Source organism: Vigna umbellata, chromosome 8, assembly GCF_029865625.1.
Source record: "Vigna umbellata cultivar VRB3 chromosome 8, Vumbellata_1.0, whole genome shotgun sequence".
NCBI classification, from domain to species: Eukaryota; Viridiplantae; Streptophyta; class Magnoliopsida; order Fabales; family Fabaceae; genus Vigna; species Vigna umbellata.
This window is the reverse complement of record NC_142172.1, coordinates 28026686-28048749: the sequence shown is the minus strand read 5'-3', so window position 1 is coordinate 28048749 and position 22064 is coordinate 28026686. Positions and strand designations below refer to the sequence as shown.

The window sequence follows — 22064 nt, the reverse complement described above, 5'->3', positions numbered from 1 at the left end:
TATATATATATCTGTATGTATATATATATATCTATATATATATCTGTATGTATATATATATATCTATATATATATCTGTATGTATATATATATATCTATATATATATCTGTATGTATATATATATATATATATCTGTATGTATATATATCTATATATATCTGTATGTATATATATATATCTATATATATATCTGTATGTATATATATATATCTATATATATATCTGTATGTATATATATATATCTATATATATATATATCTATATATATCTATATATATCTATATATATATATATATATACATGTGTATGTATATATGTATATCTGTATATATATACATATATATATACATGTATATATACATATATATACATGTATATATACATATATATACATGTATATATATATATAGATATATATATATATATATATACATATATACATATATGTGTGTGTTTGAATATTTATTTGGGGACAAGGTTGAAGAGGGGCGGTATAAGAGATAAGTCCAGTCCGTTACTGTCCGCCAAAATCAGGGTTGGATAACACCGCGTGGCGTGATTAGGCTTATTCTTCCTACACCTACACAAATATAAAAGTTCACACTTTGCCTGTTCAGATTGTCCAATTCAGAAAAGTTTCCTTGTGAAGTAATTTTTTTTCTAAAATAAATTGGATTGCACAGTTCAGAAATTTTTTTTCTTCTGAAGTAATTTTTTTTCCAAAAAGAAAATTGGATTCCACAACCCAAAAACCAAAAAAAAAAAATACTTCCAGATTGGGCAATGCCTTTTGAATTATACAAAACATCTAAAAGAACTCTACACTAATTTAAGACATAATTAAGTTTTAAGTCGATGATAAATTTGGGTTGTTCATTTGAGTATGGACTATTGAGTCCTCAAAAACTTTGTAGTTTTCAGTTAAGTCCGTACCATCTAATTTTTTTTTGGAGTAACGTGACTATTATTTTGCCCCGTCACCTTACTTAGTTCTCATCACAAGTTATTTTCTAATTTATAATTTTATAACCATCTTATTTCACAAATTTTGTCACCAATTTAAACTACTATCATTTCCTCCTCTCTTTTTTCTAGCCCATCATCAACAAATCCTCAACTTTGCTTGCAGTTTCTCACAGGAGAAGTCTCAAGTACCTCTCCACCTCCCTACATTTCGTAGACCTATCTGACAACAACTTCGTCAACAACATTCTAGCAAACTTCTCTCATCCAAATCTCAGCTCTAGCTCATCAACTTCTCCTACAACAGGTTCACTAGAAGAATACCAGACTCCATGGAAACGTTGTAGAATTGCAATATCATTGGTTGGACTTCAATATCATGGATCCCTACGGTTGGCTATTGTGAATTGTTCCTCTATGATGCACCTTATTGCAAAGGATAAGGCTGTCATTGAACTTCTTCATCCCACCTGGGAACCATGTTTTCACTTTCATGGAACCAACCTTTTGGTTTGGCCCTCACCTCTGTCTTCTACAACACACACCTACGAAACCTGAAGCTCGAGTTCAATTCCATGATGGGGTTTTTTGTGCTGAAAAATGAGAAATGAGATATCATTTAGGAAGTTTTAGGTGTTAAAAAGAATTGCATTGGATACTCAACATCTCCCCCTCAAGGGTGTGAGTCTCTTCCACATAGTACACTCCCCCTCCAGCGGAAGCATTCCCAACCAACCACAACCACGAGTAGCCCTTTCCAACCGCCGTATCTTAACGGAACTTGCTTACCTAGATACCCTTTTTGCTAGGAAGACTTTCGGTATAGGGATCATTATACTCATCTGAGCCGGTCACCAAGACAAACCATCGGCTCTGATACCACTATTGGGTCTATTGAGAAGGAGGTTCCATATGGGTTACACAAACACCAATAACATCCGAGCCAACTATATAAGAGATCGATACCACTCTTTACCCAAAACCTTAAGGCAATGGATTAATGGGTCTTTCATCTTTATATACTCCTCTACTTTCTTATTTCTATCCAATGTGGGACTTAGACTCACACTTGGATACCCAACCCAAAGTAGATCAACTCCAAAACCGTTTTGCTCAAGGATAAATTATGATTTCTTACGTTTGGGTCATAATTAGGTCAGTTTTAATCAAAAGTCCACCACAAAATATATAAATAAAAGTTTAAAGTAAAAAGGTAAGTTATGTATTACTTACAACATTTATTGTTATCTATCTAAGTTGATCTGACTTTGACATCAGAGTAGTTTCTGCAAGTACCATCCGAGCAGTTTGGATGCTCAGAAGACCCCTCATCAAACAAAACTGACTTTGGACAACACATCGAAGAACCAAACACTTTATCTTAACCCCACACCCAAAATTAGATGAGAGTGACTCAATTGAAAAGTATAAAACTTTTTAGTACTCAGTTGGCCACAAAAATTTATTAGGGACCTAATTGAACATATCCAATGAGGGACCTAATTGAACATACCCAAGTTTATCATGAACATAACACTTAATTCAACCCTAATTTTGAATGCAACTTGAAAGGCTGGTTCACTTTGGGTCCAAGGAGGAGACCCAGCTGGGTCAGACTCACTTCATCCCAACAGAAGACCAAAATTGAGGGGAAAGATGGAGAGGAGAGCGGTGGCCAAAAATGAGGGGAGCTGGAGAGGAGAGGTCATGTGGCTTCCAGATTGCACAATATGAAAGTCATTTTTCCTCTCGAATTACACAATCCAGAAAAGACAAAGTGGGAATTTTTATATTTATGGGGTGCAGGACGAAAATACAGAGATGTAGCAAGAATTAGCTTGTGATTAGATGAGCTGAAAATCTAATCCTGCCCGCCAAAAGACGAGCTGGAGACCAGCTCGCCAAGTTCATAGTAATCTATAGACATGCATTAAGCAAACAAAGTTCTTTACATATCCTCAAAATCAGAAGTGAAACGATCTAAGGCACAAGCTGCTGCCGAATTTGAATTGCAAATAAACTGTTATATTGTCAGAAGCTGAATAACTAAAAGAAACAATAAAGCTCCTGGGAGGAAGTCAAAGAAATGCTCAAAAGAGCACAAGCAGTCAATAATATCAGTACAAAATTAGTTAGCAATCAAATTTAAGATAACTTGAACATTTGAAATATCCAATCAACAAAATATCTAACACCCAGACACTAATTCTTGAAGACGACGCTAATCCTTGATAGTATTCGTATTTGTAAACAATAGAAAATGACATGTGATGACATGATTTGGAGGTTTTTTATTTCTAGTAATGTCTAAGAAATACGTTCTCAATTTAGAATTACATAATAGCAATTACAGAAATACGTTCTCGTGTGTATATATATATATATACACACCCACACAATTATATACACACACAAATATGACTTAGACGTACTGTATCTTTTAAACTCATCATATTATCATATCATATTCAATACACTTGTTGTATTTATGCATCACAGTTTTAAAAATAATTCCATGCTAGTTTAGTTTTAGCCTTGAGAGGCTGATTCTTGCCATCAATGTTTTAAAAATCAGTTCAGTACGAATCCCACCAAAAACTGGTTGATTGGTTCTATAATTCCATAAGACATAAAGGATGAAACCGGATTCAATCATATAAGTCATCCAAGTGAACCAGCCTACGAATTCAACAGGCTACCATACACGTCTCCAAACTATTTTGTTTGGATGGTGTGAAAGAAATCAAGAGTGAGAAAGGAAAGCAAGGAACACAATTAAAGTAGAATTGAGGTTGTTTCAGTTAGTTGAAAGATAGTGAAAATTAATGGAAAGAGAGAAAAGTTTATTTGTTATTAATAATTTTAGTATTATTTTTAAGATTTACTATTATTATTATTATTGTTATTATTAAAATAGAAAAAACAAAAACAGAAAACACCCACAATCGATTATAGGCAACTCAGAAATTGATCATGGTCCCATAATCAACGTGTAGACCAAAACACTTGTCAATTTGTTCACATGATCTGATTATAAGTTCACATAATCAATTATGTGCACTTTCTATGCAAATCTTCATTCGTTAGCGACTATCCTCTCTCATCTCCTTCTTTCCCCACCGTCTTCACAAATCAACAATCGGTTTACTTGGTACACGAAAAAAGGGTGGAATATGTAGATGCAAAAGAGGGACAACCAGGGACCCTAAAATCTGATCACTAACATGGGATAGTCTTTAAAAAGTCCATGTAAAGCCAATAATAACATAAAGAACTGTGACCCTAGGATAGACTCTAACCTAGCTCTGATACCATGTTAAGAAGTTGACTTTAAACCTAACTCAACCACACAAAACCGGCTTATAAGGTGAGGTTTGCATCCACTTATATACTCTAAATTGGTCTTATTTCTAGTCGATGTGGAACTTCCAACAAAGCCAAAGTTTAATATTTGATGCCAAAGTCGCATAATTTGTGTCATCTAATTTGTCAATGGTTAGATGCTCATTAACATAATTAGTGTAAATTGATGGATCAAATCAAGTGGAAGCAACAGGGGTTACAACAGAGGTTGAGTCGAGGCCATAGATGAAGAGGAGAGAGAAAAACCCTAAAATCTAAAGTTCTCGAATCAAGACAACAATCACATATCTAGAAAAAAAAGGAGTCGACACTCTTATCAAAGAGGAGGGGTGGTGTGCCAGGACGAGACTTTAAGTGGCATGTGAGAGTATATGGCTACTCCGATGACGACAATCTTGGTGGCACGGTGGTCGCCTGACAATTCGATTGTTGGGGTCGTCGAACTAAATGGTGGCTCCAACAACAACGGCAAAGATAGGAGGGTATTAGGAAGGAAGGGGCTATTTCTTATGGCAGCTTCACAAATACTAAACCCATAAAGGACTACCTGCATTGCATAGAGATCTGAATTAAGGAGTGTTGAATATAGTGAAAAACTATATTTGGATTAATCTCCCTTGTGTAAAATACACACATAGGGTTCTCTATTTATAATACAAAAAATATGGGCTAAGCCCAAAATACAAATGAGAAATAATAACAAACTAACTAAAAGATAAAAGATATAATATATCTAACACTCCCCCTCATGCTGGAGCATACAAATTGTATGAACTAAGCTTGGAATAGATAAACTCAGTGTTGAACTAGATGATTTGTCTTCAAGAGTGTGAGGCAAACATAGATGGACTAACAGCAGCTTGTGAAACTTCAACTTCAAAAGTGGATGAAGGAGAGCAGTGGTTGACAATGACAAACTGCAAGGACTGATTCCCAATCAATGATGGATGAGTGACGGGATCAACAGTGGTAGCTGAAAGCTAACAGCTACAAAACTGCAGGGACTACACTAAATCCTCATCAATGATGGTTGGGTGACGGGATCAACAGTAGTAGTTGAAATCTACAAAACTGCAGGGACTACACCCATATATATGTGACTTGCAGTGTCTTGGAAACGTACTCCCCCTTAGTGTGAAGGGCGGAAATGTGGAATATCACAGTTGTTGGACCACTAAAACAAAACAAAATATTAAGCTACAATGCTGAAACAAAGGCATCAAAGATCTAAAGATATGTTGGAGGTCCAAAATTCTTTGCAGGACAACTCCCAAGTGGTGATACTTAGCAGTGTATCACAAGAAGATCGGGCTAAACACTAGCCCAAGAAGAACTGACGCAGTTGCGTCTGTCTGAGGCGGTAGCGACTGCAGCGGCAGTTGACTGCTATAAAACTGTAGGGACTAAATTGCCATCATTGACTGATGGGGCCTGTAGTGGCTGGAAGCGACAAAACTACAGGGACTGCCATCACTAACTAACAAAGTGATGGGGCCTACAATGATTGGAAGCATACAGCGGCAAACGGCGCCTGAACAGCGGTAAACGGCTCCTGAACAGCGGCAAACGGCGCGGACAGTGGCAAACAGCGCGGACAGCGGAAACCCTAGGTATGAGCCCAAGCCAACAAAACGGAGAAACAGGAACCAAAACACACTCAAGAAGCTCCGGCGAGACGATCTGCAGTGACGCGGTGAAACTCCGACACCGGGAAGGCGGCGCGTGCAGAACACGCGGCCGAGACTGGCCGAGAAGAAGACGCTCTTCACTCTGGCGGGGTTGGCCGTCGCTCGAGAAGACGCTTCAGATCCGCTGGTCACCGGTCGAAACTGTGACGGCTGCCGGCGGTGGCTGGCGATGGCGAAGTGGCCTGAAAGAAGCGCTGCGTGGCGGCGCGTGACTGAGAAGCGGCTCTAGAAACCGGCGTGGTTGGCCGTCGCTCGAAGAGACGGTCCAGATCCGCAGGTCACCCGTCGAAACTGTGACGGTGGCCGGCGGTGGCGGCGGCGACAGTGGCCAGAGTTAGCAGCGACGGCAGCGGAAAGTGGCGGCGACAGCAGTGGCACACTGGGTCTGGATTGGTGCTGACTGTGACAGAGATTTAAGAAGAAAAAATGGACTGCCGACTGAGATTTTAGGGGCGGCCATGGCGACCGACCGCCGGCAGACAGCAGAGATCACGAGAAGAGATCAGAGAACCTGCTCTGATACCATGTTGAATATAGTGAAAAACTATATTTGGATTAATCTCCCTTGTGTAAAATACACACATAGAGTTCTCTATTTATAATAGAAAAAATATGGGCTAAGCCCAAAATACAAATGAGAAATAATAACAAACTAACTAAAAGATAAAAGATATAATATATCTAACAAGGAGTAATGTCTTCTAACCTCCACAGCAACACTTAGACTTTTCATAGAAGAGGTACTTGTGGTGAAACTAGAGTGGAATAAGTATTGCAAAAGCAACAAAACCACTTTTAAAGGAAGGTCAGGCATAGATCTCACAACAGGAAAAAAGAACCCATGTTCGGTAGCTTTTCCATACAAAGTCGCATCTTCTGAGTTTTCTCCGTGTGTTGCATTGGCAATTTTGCAATTCATGGATGAACATTGGCATGGGAGGTTGGGTTTTTTGAACCCAACTACACCTGTAAATAGGTTCTCCCATGCTCCTTCGAAAATCATATTTCACACAACTTCTCATAATTTAGGGTAAAACGTATATTTTATTATGCTGAGGTTACAAATCCATATATACAATGCTAGAAAGCTATTTTAGGGAGTATAATAATAGTTCCTAGAGAAAGAATCCCTATATTTCAGGGATATCCTAATCATACCTGATAATTACAATCTCCTAAATAAGGAAGAAATATAATAATAAAAGTAAATACTTTAAATGAAATAATACAAATAAAAAGATTCTAACAGTCTCCCTCAAATTGGTGAATAGGTATTTTCCATTCCCAGCCTGGAAACAATACTTTCGAAGTTGTTATTGTTCAGCCCTTGTTAGAATATCTGCAAAGTTGTCTTGTGAAGAGACATATGGAGTACAAATTAGACCACTATCTAATTTTTCTTTGATAAAATGTTGTCGATCTCGATATGTTTGGTTCTATCATTCTTCACTAGATTATAAGCTATGCTAATAGCAGATTTGTTATCACAATAAAGTCTCATTAATTCATCTGACTTTATTCCTAAGTCTTCCAAGATGATCTTTAACCATAGTAGTTTGCATATCCCTTGTGCCATTGCCCTAAATTCTTCTGCTTCAGCACTGGATCTGGCTACCACATTTTGTTTTTTACTCTTCCAAGTCACAAGATTTCCACCAATGAAAGTGCAATACCCCGTAGTTGACCTCCTGTCCCCAATTGAACCTGCATAGTTTGCAATTGTATATGCTTCCACACTTACATTCCCATTTCGTTCAAACAAAATTGCTCTGCCTGGGGTTCCCTTCAAATATTGCATAATTCTTAGTGTAGCTTGTAAGTGAACCTCCTTAGGTTGGTGCATGAACTGGCTAACAAGGCTTACAGCAAATGCAACATCAGGCCTAGTGTGAGATAAATAAATCAATCTACTAACTAACCTTTGATACATTTCCTTGTCAACTGCAGTACCTTCTTCTACATTCCCCAATTTCATGTTTGGATCAATTGGTGTACTCGCAGGCTTGGATGTTGTCTTCCCAGTTTCTTTCAACAAATCTATGATGTACTTTTGCTGAGATATAAATATTCCCTTTTTAGAATGGGCCACTTCAATCCCTAAGAAATACTTCAATTTTTCCAAGGTCTTAATTTCAAATTCCTTGGCTAGATGTTGGTCTAACAGTTGTTGCTCCTCCTCATCATTATCTGTTACTATAATATCATCTACATAAACCAATAGCACTGTAACTCTCCCTGATTTAAAGTGTTTAATGAACAAGGTGTGATCTCCTTGACTTTGTTTAAAGCCCAGACTTATCATAACTTTAGTAAACCTTCCAAACCACGCTCGTGGTGATTGTTCAACCCATACAATGTCTTTTTTAGCTTGCAAACAGTGTTGGCAGCTGTTTTTCCTTCATATCCAGGGACCAATTCCATGTAAATCTCCTCTTCAATTTCTTATGAAGGAAGGCATTTTTAACGTCAAATTGTTGCAAGTTCCAACCATAATTAGCTGCTAGAGGTAATATCACCCTAACTGTATTCATTTTTGCCACTGGAGCAAAAGTTTCCATGTAATCCACTCCATAGGTTTGAGTAAATCCCTTAGCCACTAACCTTGCTTTGTACCTCCCAATAGACCCATCAGCCTTGTATTTTATAGTATATATCCACCTGCACCCTACTGGTCTTTTTCCATTCGGGAGAGCCACCAAATCCCAAATACTATTCTTTTCTAGTGCTTCCATTTCCATGTCCATAGCTTGTTTCCATTTTTTATCACTCAGTGCCTCAGATAAAGAGGTAGGTGTGGTTGTGGTGTTTAGGTTTGTGAGGAAGGCTTTATAAGTAGGTGAAAAGTTTTTAAAGGATAGGTAATTAGCTAGAGGGTACAATGGCTTGGTAGTGCATTTCCTAGTCTCTTTCCTAAGGGCAAATGGAATATCTAGGTCCTCATAAAGGGATGCTAGACTGGATTCAAATTCTTGTATATTTGGAAAAACAGAGTTTGATGCATTGGAGATTAAAGGATTAGGGATAGTTACCTCATGTAATGTTGGGTTGGATGGTTGAACATGGACAGACTCTGTACTGGTCTTTCTCTTCCTTGTATAAACCAGATTTTTACCAAATCTTACATCAGCCCCATCTTGAGTCTCAGTTGTTACACTTTTAGTCCCTATTTCTGGTCCTAAGCTTAAGTCAGGAAGCATAAGGATATCATCTTCATTTGGTACAGTCTCCCCCTGAAGATGATCTTTATAGAAGTAACTTTTTGTGCTCAAAAAAGGTGACATCACGAGACACAAATAATTTTTTGGATGGTGGGTGATAGCCTTTATATCCCTTTTGTGTGGATAGTAACCTATGAAAACACATTTTAAGGCTCTAGGATCAAGTTTACCTCTATCACTTCTGTGGACATGGACAAAAGAGACACAACCAAAGATGTGTGGAACAAGGTGGTTGGATGAGGACACATTAGGATAAAAGGATGACAGAACCTCCATAGGGCTTTTGGAAGCTAGAATACTAGAAGGTAGTCTATTAATTAGATAAAAACAGCCTCCCCCCAAAAACTTTTAGGAACCTTATGTTGAAAAAGGAGAGCTCTAGTTTTGGTCAAGAAGGTGTCCATTTTTCCTCTCTGCAATCCCATTTTGTTGAGGAGTTTTTGACACAGGAGGACTTATGAATAATACCTTCCTTTTGAAAAAAATAAATAAGCCCATGATTGAAGTAATCTTTGGCATTATCATATCTAATCCTCTTAATGCTAACACCAAATTGATTTTTTACCATTGAGAAAAAACTTTGAACCACAGAGCTTACTTCAGATTTTTGTTTTCGTAAGAAAACCCATGTGACACGACTGCAATCATCTATAAAGGTAATAAACCAACGAGCACCAGAAACATTTGTGACATTTGAGGGACCCCATACATCATTATGAATTAAATAGAAAGGAAAAGTGCTCTTATTATTACTAAGAGCAAAAGGAACACACTTGTGTTTAGCAAGTTCACACACTTCAAAATTGAGACTTGCCACATCCAATTTGCTAAAAAGGGAAGGGAATAATAATTTTATGACCCTAAAGGAAGGATGTCCAAGACGACAATGATGGAGGAAGACCTTATCCCTGCTGGTCTTTATTGAATCAGAGAAAAAAAAAGTTGTTATTTCCCAAGACTGATGGCATATTTGGATTGTCCAAGTAATACAAGCCATTCCAATCTCTAGCATGTCCAATCGTCCTCCCCGATTGTTGGTTCTGTATGATACAGTCATTGTTAGAAAAAATAACATTGCATGAGAGATCGTATATGAGTATTTTAATGGAGACTAAACTAACAGATAATTTAGGAATATGAAGGACATTTTTAAGGGTGATAGATAGGCTTATTTGAAGATCTCCTTGACCTGATGCAGTCATCAAAGAGCCATCAACTATGGATATTTTCTTGTTGCTAGGGCAAGGGGTGTAAGAGGAGAAAATGTTAGATGGGGGTGTCATATGGTCGGTAGGCCCAGAATCTTGTATCCAATATGTGTTAGGTTGTTTATCTAAGGCATTAAGTCCAAAAGAAGGAAACTCGTCAAACGTACCTGAATGTGCTAGAGAACAACTACCTGGTGATTTATCCAACTTGTTAAGGAAGGAGCGCATCTTATGAACCTCATCCTGGTTAAGTGGAATTGGTCCGCTGTTGTTTTCTTCATGTTTTGCAGCACCTAGGTGTGCTTGTCCGCCCTTTCTACTGTTGTCGCCTCTTTTTCCCCACTCCTTTTCACGATTTTGGGATCCCCAAGAGGCTTTCCATGTAGCTTCCAACATTTATCACAAGTGTGGCGAGGTTTGTTACAAAAGGTACACCACACTCCTTCATTTTTCTTTTCCATATTGGTGAGTCCCCCCTTTGGGGATCAACCATCTTGGCCGATCCAGTTGCCACCATGGCTGAGTTTTCCATGGTTAGGGATTCTAGCATTATTCCCCTTCTGCTTTCTTCACTTCTTACCATAGCTACCACTTCATTAATTCCTGGAACTTTATCTTTTCCAACTGGACTCTCACTTGATCAAAATCAAAGTTAAGCCCTACCAAAAAATCATAGACTCTATCTTGCTCAATATACTCTTTGAGCATTGCAGAATCATCTGAGCACTTGGCTTTGATGACTCTATAATGGTCTAATTCCATCCACAGTGATTTTAGTTGATTGGCATACTCTATAACAGTCTTGGTTCCTTGTTTGGCAGCGACAGTCTTCACCTTCACATCATATATTTGGGTAGCATCTTTAGCTTTTGAGTATGTCTGCTCCTCTGCATTCCAAATCTCCTTTGCAGAATTAAGAAACATGCAAGTATCAGTAATTTCTAGGATCACAGAGTTCCATAGCCATGCCATGATCATAGAGTCTTCTTCATCCCATTTTGTAAATTTGGGATCATCTTCTGGAGGAGCATCATCAATCAAGTGGTTAGCTTTCCCTTTACCTTTTAAAGTTCTGCGAACAAGTTGGGTCCATTTCAAATAATTTGTCCCATTTAAGCGGTAGGCAGTGTTGAGGTTCCGGAGTTGTTCCTGATTGGTTTGTGATGCAGTAGGCACCACTTCAACAGTGTGGTCTGCCATGTCCAAGCAACAGAACGATGGTAATGCAGTAAGAAGAGATTTGAAAGGAAAAGCACTACAAAAGAAAGAACACTACAGCAATGAAGGCTACGGTGTAGAGTTATGTTGGCAACAACAATGAAGGTTGTTTTGAAAGAGAGAGTGGCAGCAATAAAGGCTGCTGGCTAGGGTTTTAGTGCACAGTCAAAGGCGGCTCCCAGATGTTGAGAGCTCTGATGCCATCTCATAATTTAGGGTAAAACGTATATTTTATTATGCTGAGATTACAAATCCATATATACAATGCTAGAAAGCTATTTTAGGGAGTATAATAATAGCTCCTAAAGAAAGAATTCTATATTTCAGGGATATCCTAATGATACCTGATAATTATAATCTCCTAAATAAGGAAGAAATATAATTAATAAAAGCAAAGACTTTAACAGAAATAATCCAGATAAAAAGATTCTAACACAATTCACATCTCTTCTCTCTTTCTCATATTTTATTTTATTTTTCCTCTCTTTTCTTAGATCTTGGGCTATAAAATATTTTAGTGTATTGCTAGTTCTGAGATTCTTTGGTGGAAACCAATTCAAGGAGCTACAACATGAGCAAGGGCTAAGAGAATGGAAGAAAAAGAAAGGCTTCAAAAACGAACTCTTCTTTGTGGAAGATGGTGTAGGTGTTTCAACATATTTTTCCCTTCTCTTAAACCTTGTAAATATGTAAATAAATCTTTTATTTAGACCTTGTATTTGGGCCAAGGTTACTTTTCATTTTGGCTTGTATTTTGGCCAATTCTGTAAATGTAAATATGTATATAAGTCTTTTCTATAGACCTTGTATTTGGATCATAGTTACTTTTCATTTCAGCTTGTATTTTGGCCAATTCTATTGTTCAGGTACTGATTTCGTTAAATCAATACATAATCGATTAATAAAGTCAATTTTTCTTAAAAACAACAGTTTTGCTGATTTAATCGGTTATGGACTTTACATAATCAATTAGAACAAACAGACTAGTTAGAAACTGCAATTTTGGCTTTTCAACTTGCTTCTTGAGTGGAATGCAATCAAGTGGTTTTTGGGCTTGCTTGGGCCTTAAGGAACCCTCAAGAACCTTGCTTAGAGGTGAAGGGACCTTGTACAATGCACTAGTCTTGAGGAAGGTTCAAGAAGCTCCTAGGTTCATTGAACCTTTCTTATTCATTAAATTCTCTTTCTTAGTTATGCCTTCAGTTCAGTCCCTCTTTTATAAAAGGAGTGCTCAAGCATTTGTAAACCTCAACTTGGAAAACAAAACAGAGAATTTCTACCCATTTACAGTCTTCCTTTCTAAGTTCATTAGGAAAGAGTTATCTTCTTGACTCTACTATCCTTTTCCTTGATGATTGGACCAACCTTCTTCAAGAAACACTACAAATCCATTCTCCAAACACCATATCACTTATCTTTCCATCCTTCTACTTCCATCTCATTCTTTCCATGGAGTCTTCCTCAACTTGCGTGAGGAAGGTTTCCATCATTCTAGGAGATATTCGAGAAGTCCTTTTTGTATCTGGGATGACTTGTGCAACACATCACGAATACTTCCTTAAGAACAATGAATATACACACCTTAGGAAGTTCACTTTATTTGTGTTTTTCGTCAGCTTTTATAACAATCTTAACAACTTAAAGACTGACAATATGGACACCAACAACAATCTTACACCACAGAACTCAAACAATGTTTTCAAAACACAGACCATCTTTGGGAAACCTTTCATGGGCATTTCAAAAGTAAAAGATACTAGTAAGGAGTGTGTTATTGTAAGAGCTAAGGCATTATATGCTAAAGCAAATAAACCAGTTACACAAAGGCACGAGAAAATGGTTTATCACAAGAAGAAAAGTTTTAAAAATTCCCATCCTAACGAATCTAACTCCACATTCTAGAAAAAACGAAATTGTTTTTTGTGTGGAAAACCAAGCCATCATGCACCTTAGTGCAAACGTAGACTTAGAAACAACCATCATCCTAAGGCAAATAAGCCGAAGGGGAAGATACAATTGTTGTGGTCGTACGCTAGTGTGAGGGATGGAAAAGAACATGTTTATCTTGATGATTCAGGACAACTCCTATCCTGAAAAAAGGAAAAGTTCTTCTAAAGCTCACATCTAGAAAGACTCTAGCCTTAATGTGTTACATATGTCATCAATCAGAGTTAATCAAGTCTATGTAACACTGATGAGAAAAATTGGGGTTAAAGTGTCATTTGAATTTAATAAGATTTTTATGACAAAAATAATGTGTTTGTTGGGAAGGGATATTGTGATCAAAGTTTTTTTGTACTTAACATTTCTTAAATTGTTAATGAATCTTGTTCTTCTGTGTATCTTTTTTATTCATATGATGTGTGGAAGGCTAGATTAGGACATGTAAATTCCTAGTAACAAAGCATGCTTGGTATTGTAACATCTCATTCATACAATTATTTGCAACAAAATATAATAAAATTAGTGTAACAAAATATAATAAAATTAGTGTAGCCAAAACCATGCTTGCTCGCCACTCCAACTTAGCAAGTGTTACTCCTTTTCTTGAATTGAAATTATGACAATTGAACTTCATTAAAAACCATGTCACCTTTTTTTTTCTACTCGGTTGGATTCACATCATTTTCTAGACATTGCTTATGTAGTAGATACACTCATTAGGAACATTGAGATACATTAGCAAGACTTTTGAGATACTTAAAAGGTTTAATAAATTATGTCACTGAATATAGTGAATTTCCCATTGTACTAGAAAAGTACAATGATGCTAACTGTAGTTATGTATTCACACTCATTCAAAGGAGAGTGACATAATGGAACCAACCATCATGGTGAGCCTGGCATGGAGTTAGCAGAAGACATTTCATTCCACCTTAAGGACAAAGTGGATTCTTTAGGGAGGAGGTCAATACGGAGCTAAGACCTCCTATTAGGAGAGACTATAGTAAGAGAAATAAGAAGGACTCGACATGGGGCTATTATATAATTGTAACAGGAATAGTTAAGAACTACCAACATTCAACTAGTTATTAGGTAGGTGTACCAACATTCACTTAGTTATTAGCTAGGCGGGTAGTCTAACAAAAGGACTGAGAATTAGGTGTATAGGAGGAAAATTAATCATTGTCATGGAGTGCAGGTCTGCCAAAAACCTGTGATTTAGTTACAAGCATTCAACGAAGAATTCTTCTTTCATTCCCTTCCGGTTACAAAACAATTCAGTAATAGCAGGCAGATATATATGGGATATTGGCACCGAAAAACTTCATCAGATTCAAAACAATCATTTCACTTGCCAAAATTTTATAATGTAAGAAAATGTGAAGCTTGAAGGAATTTAACGGTAATAGACTTACACAACAATTGATGAGAGGCGAGGCAAAAACAGAGACGAAGAATCGTTCTGCACAGTTGTTGGGAGATAGACATCGAGACCATGAACTTCAAGCTGGACCATTGTTTGTTTAGAAAAAGGAGTTCATTCAGATGTTCATGCTGCTGCAATGCAAGATGAAGCAAATCAGGTTGGAATTGTAGAACCAAAAATCACCAAACACTATAACAAACGGAGGGATCGTCAAGCAAGCACAACAACAAAAGCAAAATTTAGGCAGAACAGACAAATCGCAATTTAGAAAGATTTGCAAATCAAAGAGGAGAGTGAGTTAGGAATTGTCCAAATCAGATGTCCCCCCAAAAAATATATCCACACACTCACATCTTCATAATATTTAGTAAACCGCCACAATCAACAACAAAGCATGTACCTAAGCCATTGATAGTCTTGCATACCTATATCTACAATCAAAATCATTTAGACAACGATTAAGGTGTTACAGCTCTACAAGTGATATGCAACGGTTAGGAATAAGGTAATTGCATACAGGGAGAGAGAGAGAGAGAGAGAGAAAGAAGAACCAGTAAACAAAAGCCAGCATCCCCATGAAATCATGAGTAATCCAAAGTTAAGTTCATCCTGCTACAACCAAAAGAAAGGAACAAAAGCAAATGTTTATTCCCTGTATATATTACCTTGTCTTCAACATCAATTAAAGAAAGGAACAAAATTTTGTACAAACCTCCAAGTCACAACAACAGTTGCCAATTTTGCTGGCTTTGACACCATCAATGTTGGGAAGTTTCATCATCTCCAATTGTTACAAATTCTTCAAGAAAGTCCGCTATTTACTGAAACACAGAAATATGTACATGACCAACTGAAATTGCGCCGCATGATACCTAATACATGTACAAGCATATACAATTTACAAATTCTTTTCCATTTCATCTACATATGCTTGAGACTAATTTGCTCTTCCTTTTCGCATAAAAGACACAGTTCGAACAAATTACTTTGCATAACTTCCCACCTAAGGCAAGCAATAAAATAAGAAAACTAGATGTGACATTATTTCCTCACCAATCTTGTCATTCAACTAGGTAGCTACAATTTCATACAGACCATTCAAAGGTAAAAATACTAGTAGATCACACCCGCAAGAAAGTCACTGTCTCGCAATTTCATTGTAACATATAGTTTCATACCAAAACAATAGGATTATAACATTATACCCGTAAAAATAAGGATTTATCTTATATTCTGCGAAACAAATTTATAATTAACGAAACTCAAATCATTTCATTAGGCATCCAGAATGCACTAAAGTGTATGAAAATTAAAGAAACAAGTAATCGAGTAAATTCAAGCAAGAAATTGAGATGCAAACAAATGCATTCAATTAATCACAAATCTATTCACACAGTCATGTCTATCTAGCATATATATATGAACTCATGTGAGAGATTTCAATGACATTGAAGATGCAGTATTTCATACAAAGAAACATGTAACTACTAATCCATTGCAATGTGAAAGGGCGCTTATACTACATTGATCCATCAAAGATACTGTAATGGAGAGAAACTTCACTCTAAGATACATTTATGATTAACTCATTTAGCTAGAGCTAGAAGCTTTATATTAATCCTAGGTCGAACCTGGAAAGGATTCAAACTAAAAAATTATAAAAAAAAAAAAACAACAACAAAGGTTTCATAAAATCGATTTCATATGTTATAGGAACATCTGTAACCCCAACTACACCACCAAAAGGACAATAAACTTCACAACACTAACCCTAAACAACTCTATCCACCACCACCTCTTCACTTCCTACCCCCTCTTTTGGTAGCAGTCTTTTTCGCCGGAGACTTTACACTCTTGGGCTTCACACTCTTCACTGGAGCTTTCTTCGCAGCTGCCGCCACTTTCTTCGGCGCGGGCTTAGCGGCAGGGGCTTTCTTCCCTGGTGAAGTCCTAGTAGAAGTCCTGGCAGCCTTCACAGGCTTAGCCTTGGGCTTTGCAACAGGCTTAGCAGCTTTGGGCTTGGCTGCTGCTGGCTTGGGCTTAGCGGCTGGCTTAGTGGCCTTCGGCTTGGCAGCGGCAGCCTTAGGCTTGGGAGCAGCCTTGGGCTTTGCGGCAGGTTTGGACTTGGCTGGAGCCTTGGCCTTAGGCTTGGCAGCTGGTTTTGCCTTAGCAGGTGCCTTTGACTTAGCAGTCTTGGTATCTTTGGCCTTGGCAGCAGGCTTGGGCTTGGGCTTGGGCTTGGGCTTAGCAGCTGCTGGCTTCTTCTTGGCCGGGGAAGAAGGGGCAGGCCTGGTAGACGGAAGCTTGAAGGAGCCTTTGACTTTGACCAGCTTTCCAGCGGCGACAAGCTTCTTCAAGTGGTATAGAAGAAGCTTCCTGAAGTTTGCGGGAAGCTGTTTGTGCTTCTCCTCAACGAACTTCGCAATGGCATACTGGCTGGAACCAGTTTTCTCCTTCAAAGAGGTAATTGCATCTTTGATCATCTGTTAAATAAGCAAAAGCAAAATTGGGATCAGATCCAATTAAACAATAAATTGCAAGAGGAAACGGAGAGAACAGTAATTCAGATCAAACCTCTTCGTATGAAGGATGAGTTGGAGGATTACGGGGCCTAGAAACCTTCTTAGGTTTGGGTTCCTTGGTCTTCTTAGCCTTGGCTTCGGATTTGGGCTCCTCCTTCTCCTCCGGCGGAGACTCGGTGGCAGCAGGCTCGGGTGCGGGTTCCACAACGACAGTGGGTTCTTCCGTTGCCATGGAAAAGACTGAGTTTAAGGTTGGACTAGGAGGAAGATTTGGGAATTGGGATCTGTGTGACAACGTTGAAATTGGAAATGCAATGGTAATTGGAATTTCTGTGTGAAAGAAGAGAGAATTTTGATGGTTTAAATAGTCAAGTGTCTGAGAGACCATATCCAAATACTTATTTGTGATTGGTCCACAGGACCCTCACACGGATTGAGGCCTTGTCATAGTTTGAATGTCAACCCTTGGATGGGAGTGCAATCAACGGCTGTTCAATGGGGAGGCTAGTTAGAATGTTTTGGGTGCTATAGCTTCCTTTTGGTGTGTGTTTCTAAGCTTGATTCATTTGAGAATTACTCCGTCTGTAGTTAATGAAAAATAGTGAATTTTTTTCAGTCTTGTAGATTTTTTTATGAGCTTTCTGATGATGGGTGTAGCGTGTTGAATAGATCAGTGGTTTGGGAGAAATTTTGCTTTGAAGGTGCAATGGTCATGAGTGAGCTTTCTTGTGATGTTATCAAGGTTTTTCCCTAATTGAGAGGAATGCTTTCTCTGGGAACGAGATCAATTCACTCCATGTGAAAATAGGTTAACACATGATTCCATTGCATCAAGAATCGTGAAATTTCAATTAGATTTCATCATGGAATGATTGATTAGAAGGTGATTGAAGTTGAACAAATGTAACCTAAGAACATGTGTAGTAACCTAATGGCTAAACAACATTATTCTTTTTCACATATTATGTTGATTTGTCCTTCTTTTGCTCAAATCCAATATTGTCACAATGTAATGACATTTAATTTTGTTATAATCTCAATTCAAAAATAGTTTTTTCAACAAATTGTTGTTTTTTCAGTACAAATTTTCTAAAAGCAAGTAAATGCTATGTTGTATAACAATGTGCACATTAGATGTCAAGAAACATCCATACTTAATATTATTGCACTTGTTTTATTCAATTTATTTTTAAATTATGCTAATTTATAAATATATTGAATCTATGTTCTCACATTGATTGATATAAAAGATATATATGCATATCTTATTAGAGTGTGAGGTGAAGGTTATTAACTTAGTTCATAGATAAGTGACAAATTATTCAAAATGAAGTTTGTTATTGTATTTATTATCTTTTGAAATTATCATAGAAAAATGCTATATTATTTTACTATTGAAATAATTATAGTTGGATTGATAATATATATGTATATATAAAAGTTTTACATACAATATACTAGTACTTATTACAAGTATTTATGCTATTGTTTTCACACAACATAACTTCATGTGATTATTACTTTTTCAGATATAATATTTATATTTTCTACAAAAATTTGTTAAGAGATTAAATGTATTTTTTGTCTTCAAACTATTATAACAAAACTTATATTGGATTCCTAAAATAAATTATAAAGTATTTTGCTTATGTGCTTTATAAAAACCATGTACAACATCTTTTTCAACAAAAAATATCTAACTACACTATGAAACTTTGTTTGCTATATAAAAAACATTCATTATTTTATTGTAGAACTCTATGTTACATGGAAAACATCTTTCATATTGTTTGTTATAAATGATGTTTTACATCACTTTCATAAAATGCATAAAAGAAACACAATCACTTTCATGAAATGCATAAAAGAAACATAATCTTTGTAATAGTTTGAAGTAATCATTTGCTAAAGGGTGAAAAAACACATAAAAAATATTAATATGTTATGAAAATAAGTCGATCACTTTTTATAAGATAAAAGAATTGCTTTAATTACTTAAAACCTTCAACCATTTTGCATATGAATTATTTAAAAGCTCAAACATCTCCTAAAATAAATATCATCACAAATTAAGGACTTCATGATTAAATAGAAATATAACTTTTTCAAAAAAAGAAATATCAACAAGTATTCTATTATTAAAGAGAAGCATAATTTCTTCTTAATATTGTTTACATGGAAGGATGCTAAGTATTTGTTATTGTGTAAATTACAAACTTAAATCTAATTCTGATTTTCTTTGTTGTTTTTTCATTTTAAAATAAAGATATTTCGTCTCCAATACTTCTTAATATTAGTTTCTCACAATTTGAATGGTAGATTCAAATGAATTGTTTGTAGATTTAAATGAATTGCATGTAGAATAAATTGCTTATTAGAATTAACATATCAATGCATCAATAATGTCCTTTATATTTAACTTATTTATGTTTTTACAATTTAAACATGTTGATATGTTCATGAATTGAAATGGAACACCATTAACTATTTTCATATTCATCTATATTATGCTATTTGTTCATTATCAATATTCATTATTATTAAAGGAAGAATGGATAATGTTCCTTCATTTATTGCTTGTGGTCTTACATGATGATATACACTAACAAATTATGTTAGTTTGTGATGCACAAACATATTAAAAAAATCAATGCTCAAAATATTAATAAAATTACAAATATAGAGTGTTATATAGTATATCTATGTACAAAATTCTTTGTCTAAAAAATATTTTAGATTCATATGTACTTTATATAAACACTAACAAATTGAAAGAAATCTAAAATGATGAGTACTAGCACGAGGGCTTTAATATGTTGAATGGATTTCACCCAAGTGTAACGTTAAACATAAGTAAATGGATTTCACCCCAAAAAAAAATTTTAAAATGATTTCATCACTATGAATACTTTTAGGTATTTCTTGTATTGATAAATATTGGAGATCTTAAGTTTTGGCCATTGAGTATTTAGATAAACATGATGAGTTCTTATATTAATGAGTTGTTGGTTTCTTCAATATTTGTATCAATATGGTTGAGACCTGAGAGCAAAATCATATTATAGATTTATCCTTTCAAAATTTACATTAAGTAATGAAAATACAACTTTTATCGTGATGTTTATAAAATAGTGATTCTTTTTTAAGCTAAGATGAAACATGCATGAGATGAAACTGATATTAATTTTTTAGTAAAAAATGAAGATCCTTCTCTAATATTTTCAAATGAAGATTTTTTTTATAATAAAAGTTTAAAGATTAAAAGTTATAGAGGAAACTTATTTTAATTGAGATAAAAAAAAAAGTCTTTAGATATTTTATTTCGCATGCTTCTCTTTAGTGAAAAGAGAAAAACAATTGATACTTTATAAAGAGAGAATATAAGTTATTTTATGGAAAGAAAAATGGCACTTTGTTGCATAAGAGGAAACAGACGTTATTAGAAGTGATTTTATGTATAAAAAATGATAAAAACCGTAAGGGTGTTTTGAGAAAGAAGAAATTTAATGAAAGTTAATGCTTTTATTAATTTTTTTACTCAAATCTCAAATGTCGTATATTAAGAAAGTGGAGGAAATACTGTATTTATTTGTATTAATTTTCAACGGGAAGTTGAATTTAATATGCAAACTTTCTCCATAATAAAATTTTCAATTAATGATACATGAATTATTTGTTTGTCTTCTTTTGTTGAATGACTAATTTAACTGTCTATGCTGGTCTCAAAAACACATTAGTACTATGTCACATTAATAAGTTTTCTTTTTTCATTTTTTTAACTTCTAATTTTATTTTACATTGATTACATAAATTATTACAAAAAACAAATATGCGAGCTTCAAATAATATTTAATGTGATTGATATTAACGTAACTAATTACAACTTGATAAAAAAAAATTGTATGTAACCCTATACATTAACTATACAAACAGTAATATATATATATATATATATATATATATATATATATATATATATATATATGATTTTGCTAACATACATAAGTTTTTTATTCCGTTGGTACATTTTAACAAAATGTACCAGGTTTTAGTAGAGAAAAATATTTTCATATATTATGAATTCTAAGTTTTAAGGGTATTTGAATAATTTTCATTCTCAAAACAAAAAAAAAGATAAGAAACCCTAAAATCCTTACTCACTCGTCTCTCATTCCTCTTAATCATTTCTCTTTTATGTTTCTCACTAACATTTTCTCTGTCATTCCTACAATAGTCCAAACTGAAAAAATCAGAAACATTCACCTAACCTTAATCCACATTCCTCACTTATCCAATTTCTCTCTCTCATTTTCATTTGTTTTCCACTTTAATAACAAAATAATTGATGGTGTTGATGTTGATTTTTTATTGGAGGGTTGTGTTATATTTTTTTCCTTCTGATTGTTATTAAATTTTAATTTTACATTTTAGAATCAGTAGTTTATCTCCAGGGAGATTTAATATTTTGACTATTAAGTTATCCAAAAATATTTTCCAGAAGAGAAAAATCGTT

General features: G+C 35.4%; 1 protein-coding gene and 1 pseudogene across 1 annotated transcript; both read right to left on the bottom strand.

Moving 5' to 3' along the window:
• Positions 1–10159: 10159 nt before the first annotated feature.
• LOC148194381 (uncharacterized) lies at positions 10160–15009 on the bottom strand (annotated as a pseudogene).
• A 1482-nt stretch (positions 15010–16491) lies between these two features.
• Positions 16492–17896, bottom strand: LOC124834293 (uncharacterized). Its single transcript, XM_047308959.2, has 2 exons — positions 17604–17896; positions 16492–17512 (listed from the first exon to the last, which is right to left on the bottom strand). Exons 1-2 carry the CDS (start codon positions 17781–17783, stop codon positions 16829–16831), a joined length of 864 nt encoding a protein of 287 aa, XP_047164915.2. The 5' UTR covers positions 17784–17896; the 3' UTR covers positions 16492–16828.
• Positions 17897–22064: the final 4168 nt, after the last annotated feature.

What these genes read in the sequence shown, in the direction of transcription:
- LOC124834293 (XM_047308959.2), bottom strand. Translation starts at nt 17,783, where the DNA reads ATGGCAACGGAAGAACCCACTGTCGTTGTGGAACCCGCACCCGAGCCT. An exon ending in CTCATCCTTCATACGAAGAG is followed by an intron (nt 17,513 to 17,603) that starts GTTTGATCTGAA and finishes CTTATTTAACAG; the next exon opens with ATGATCAAAGATGCAATTAC.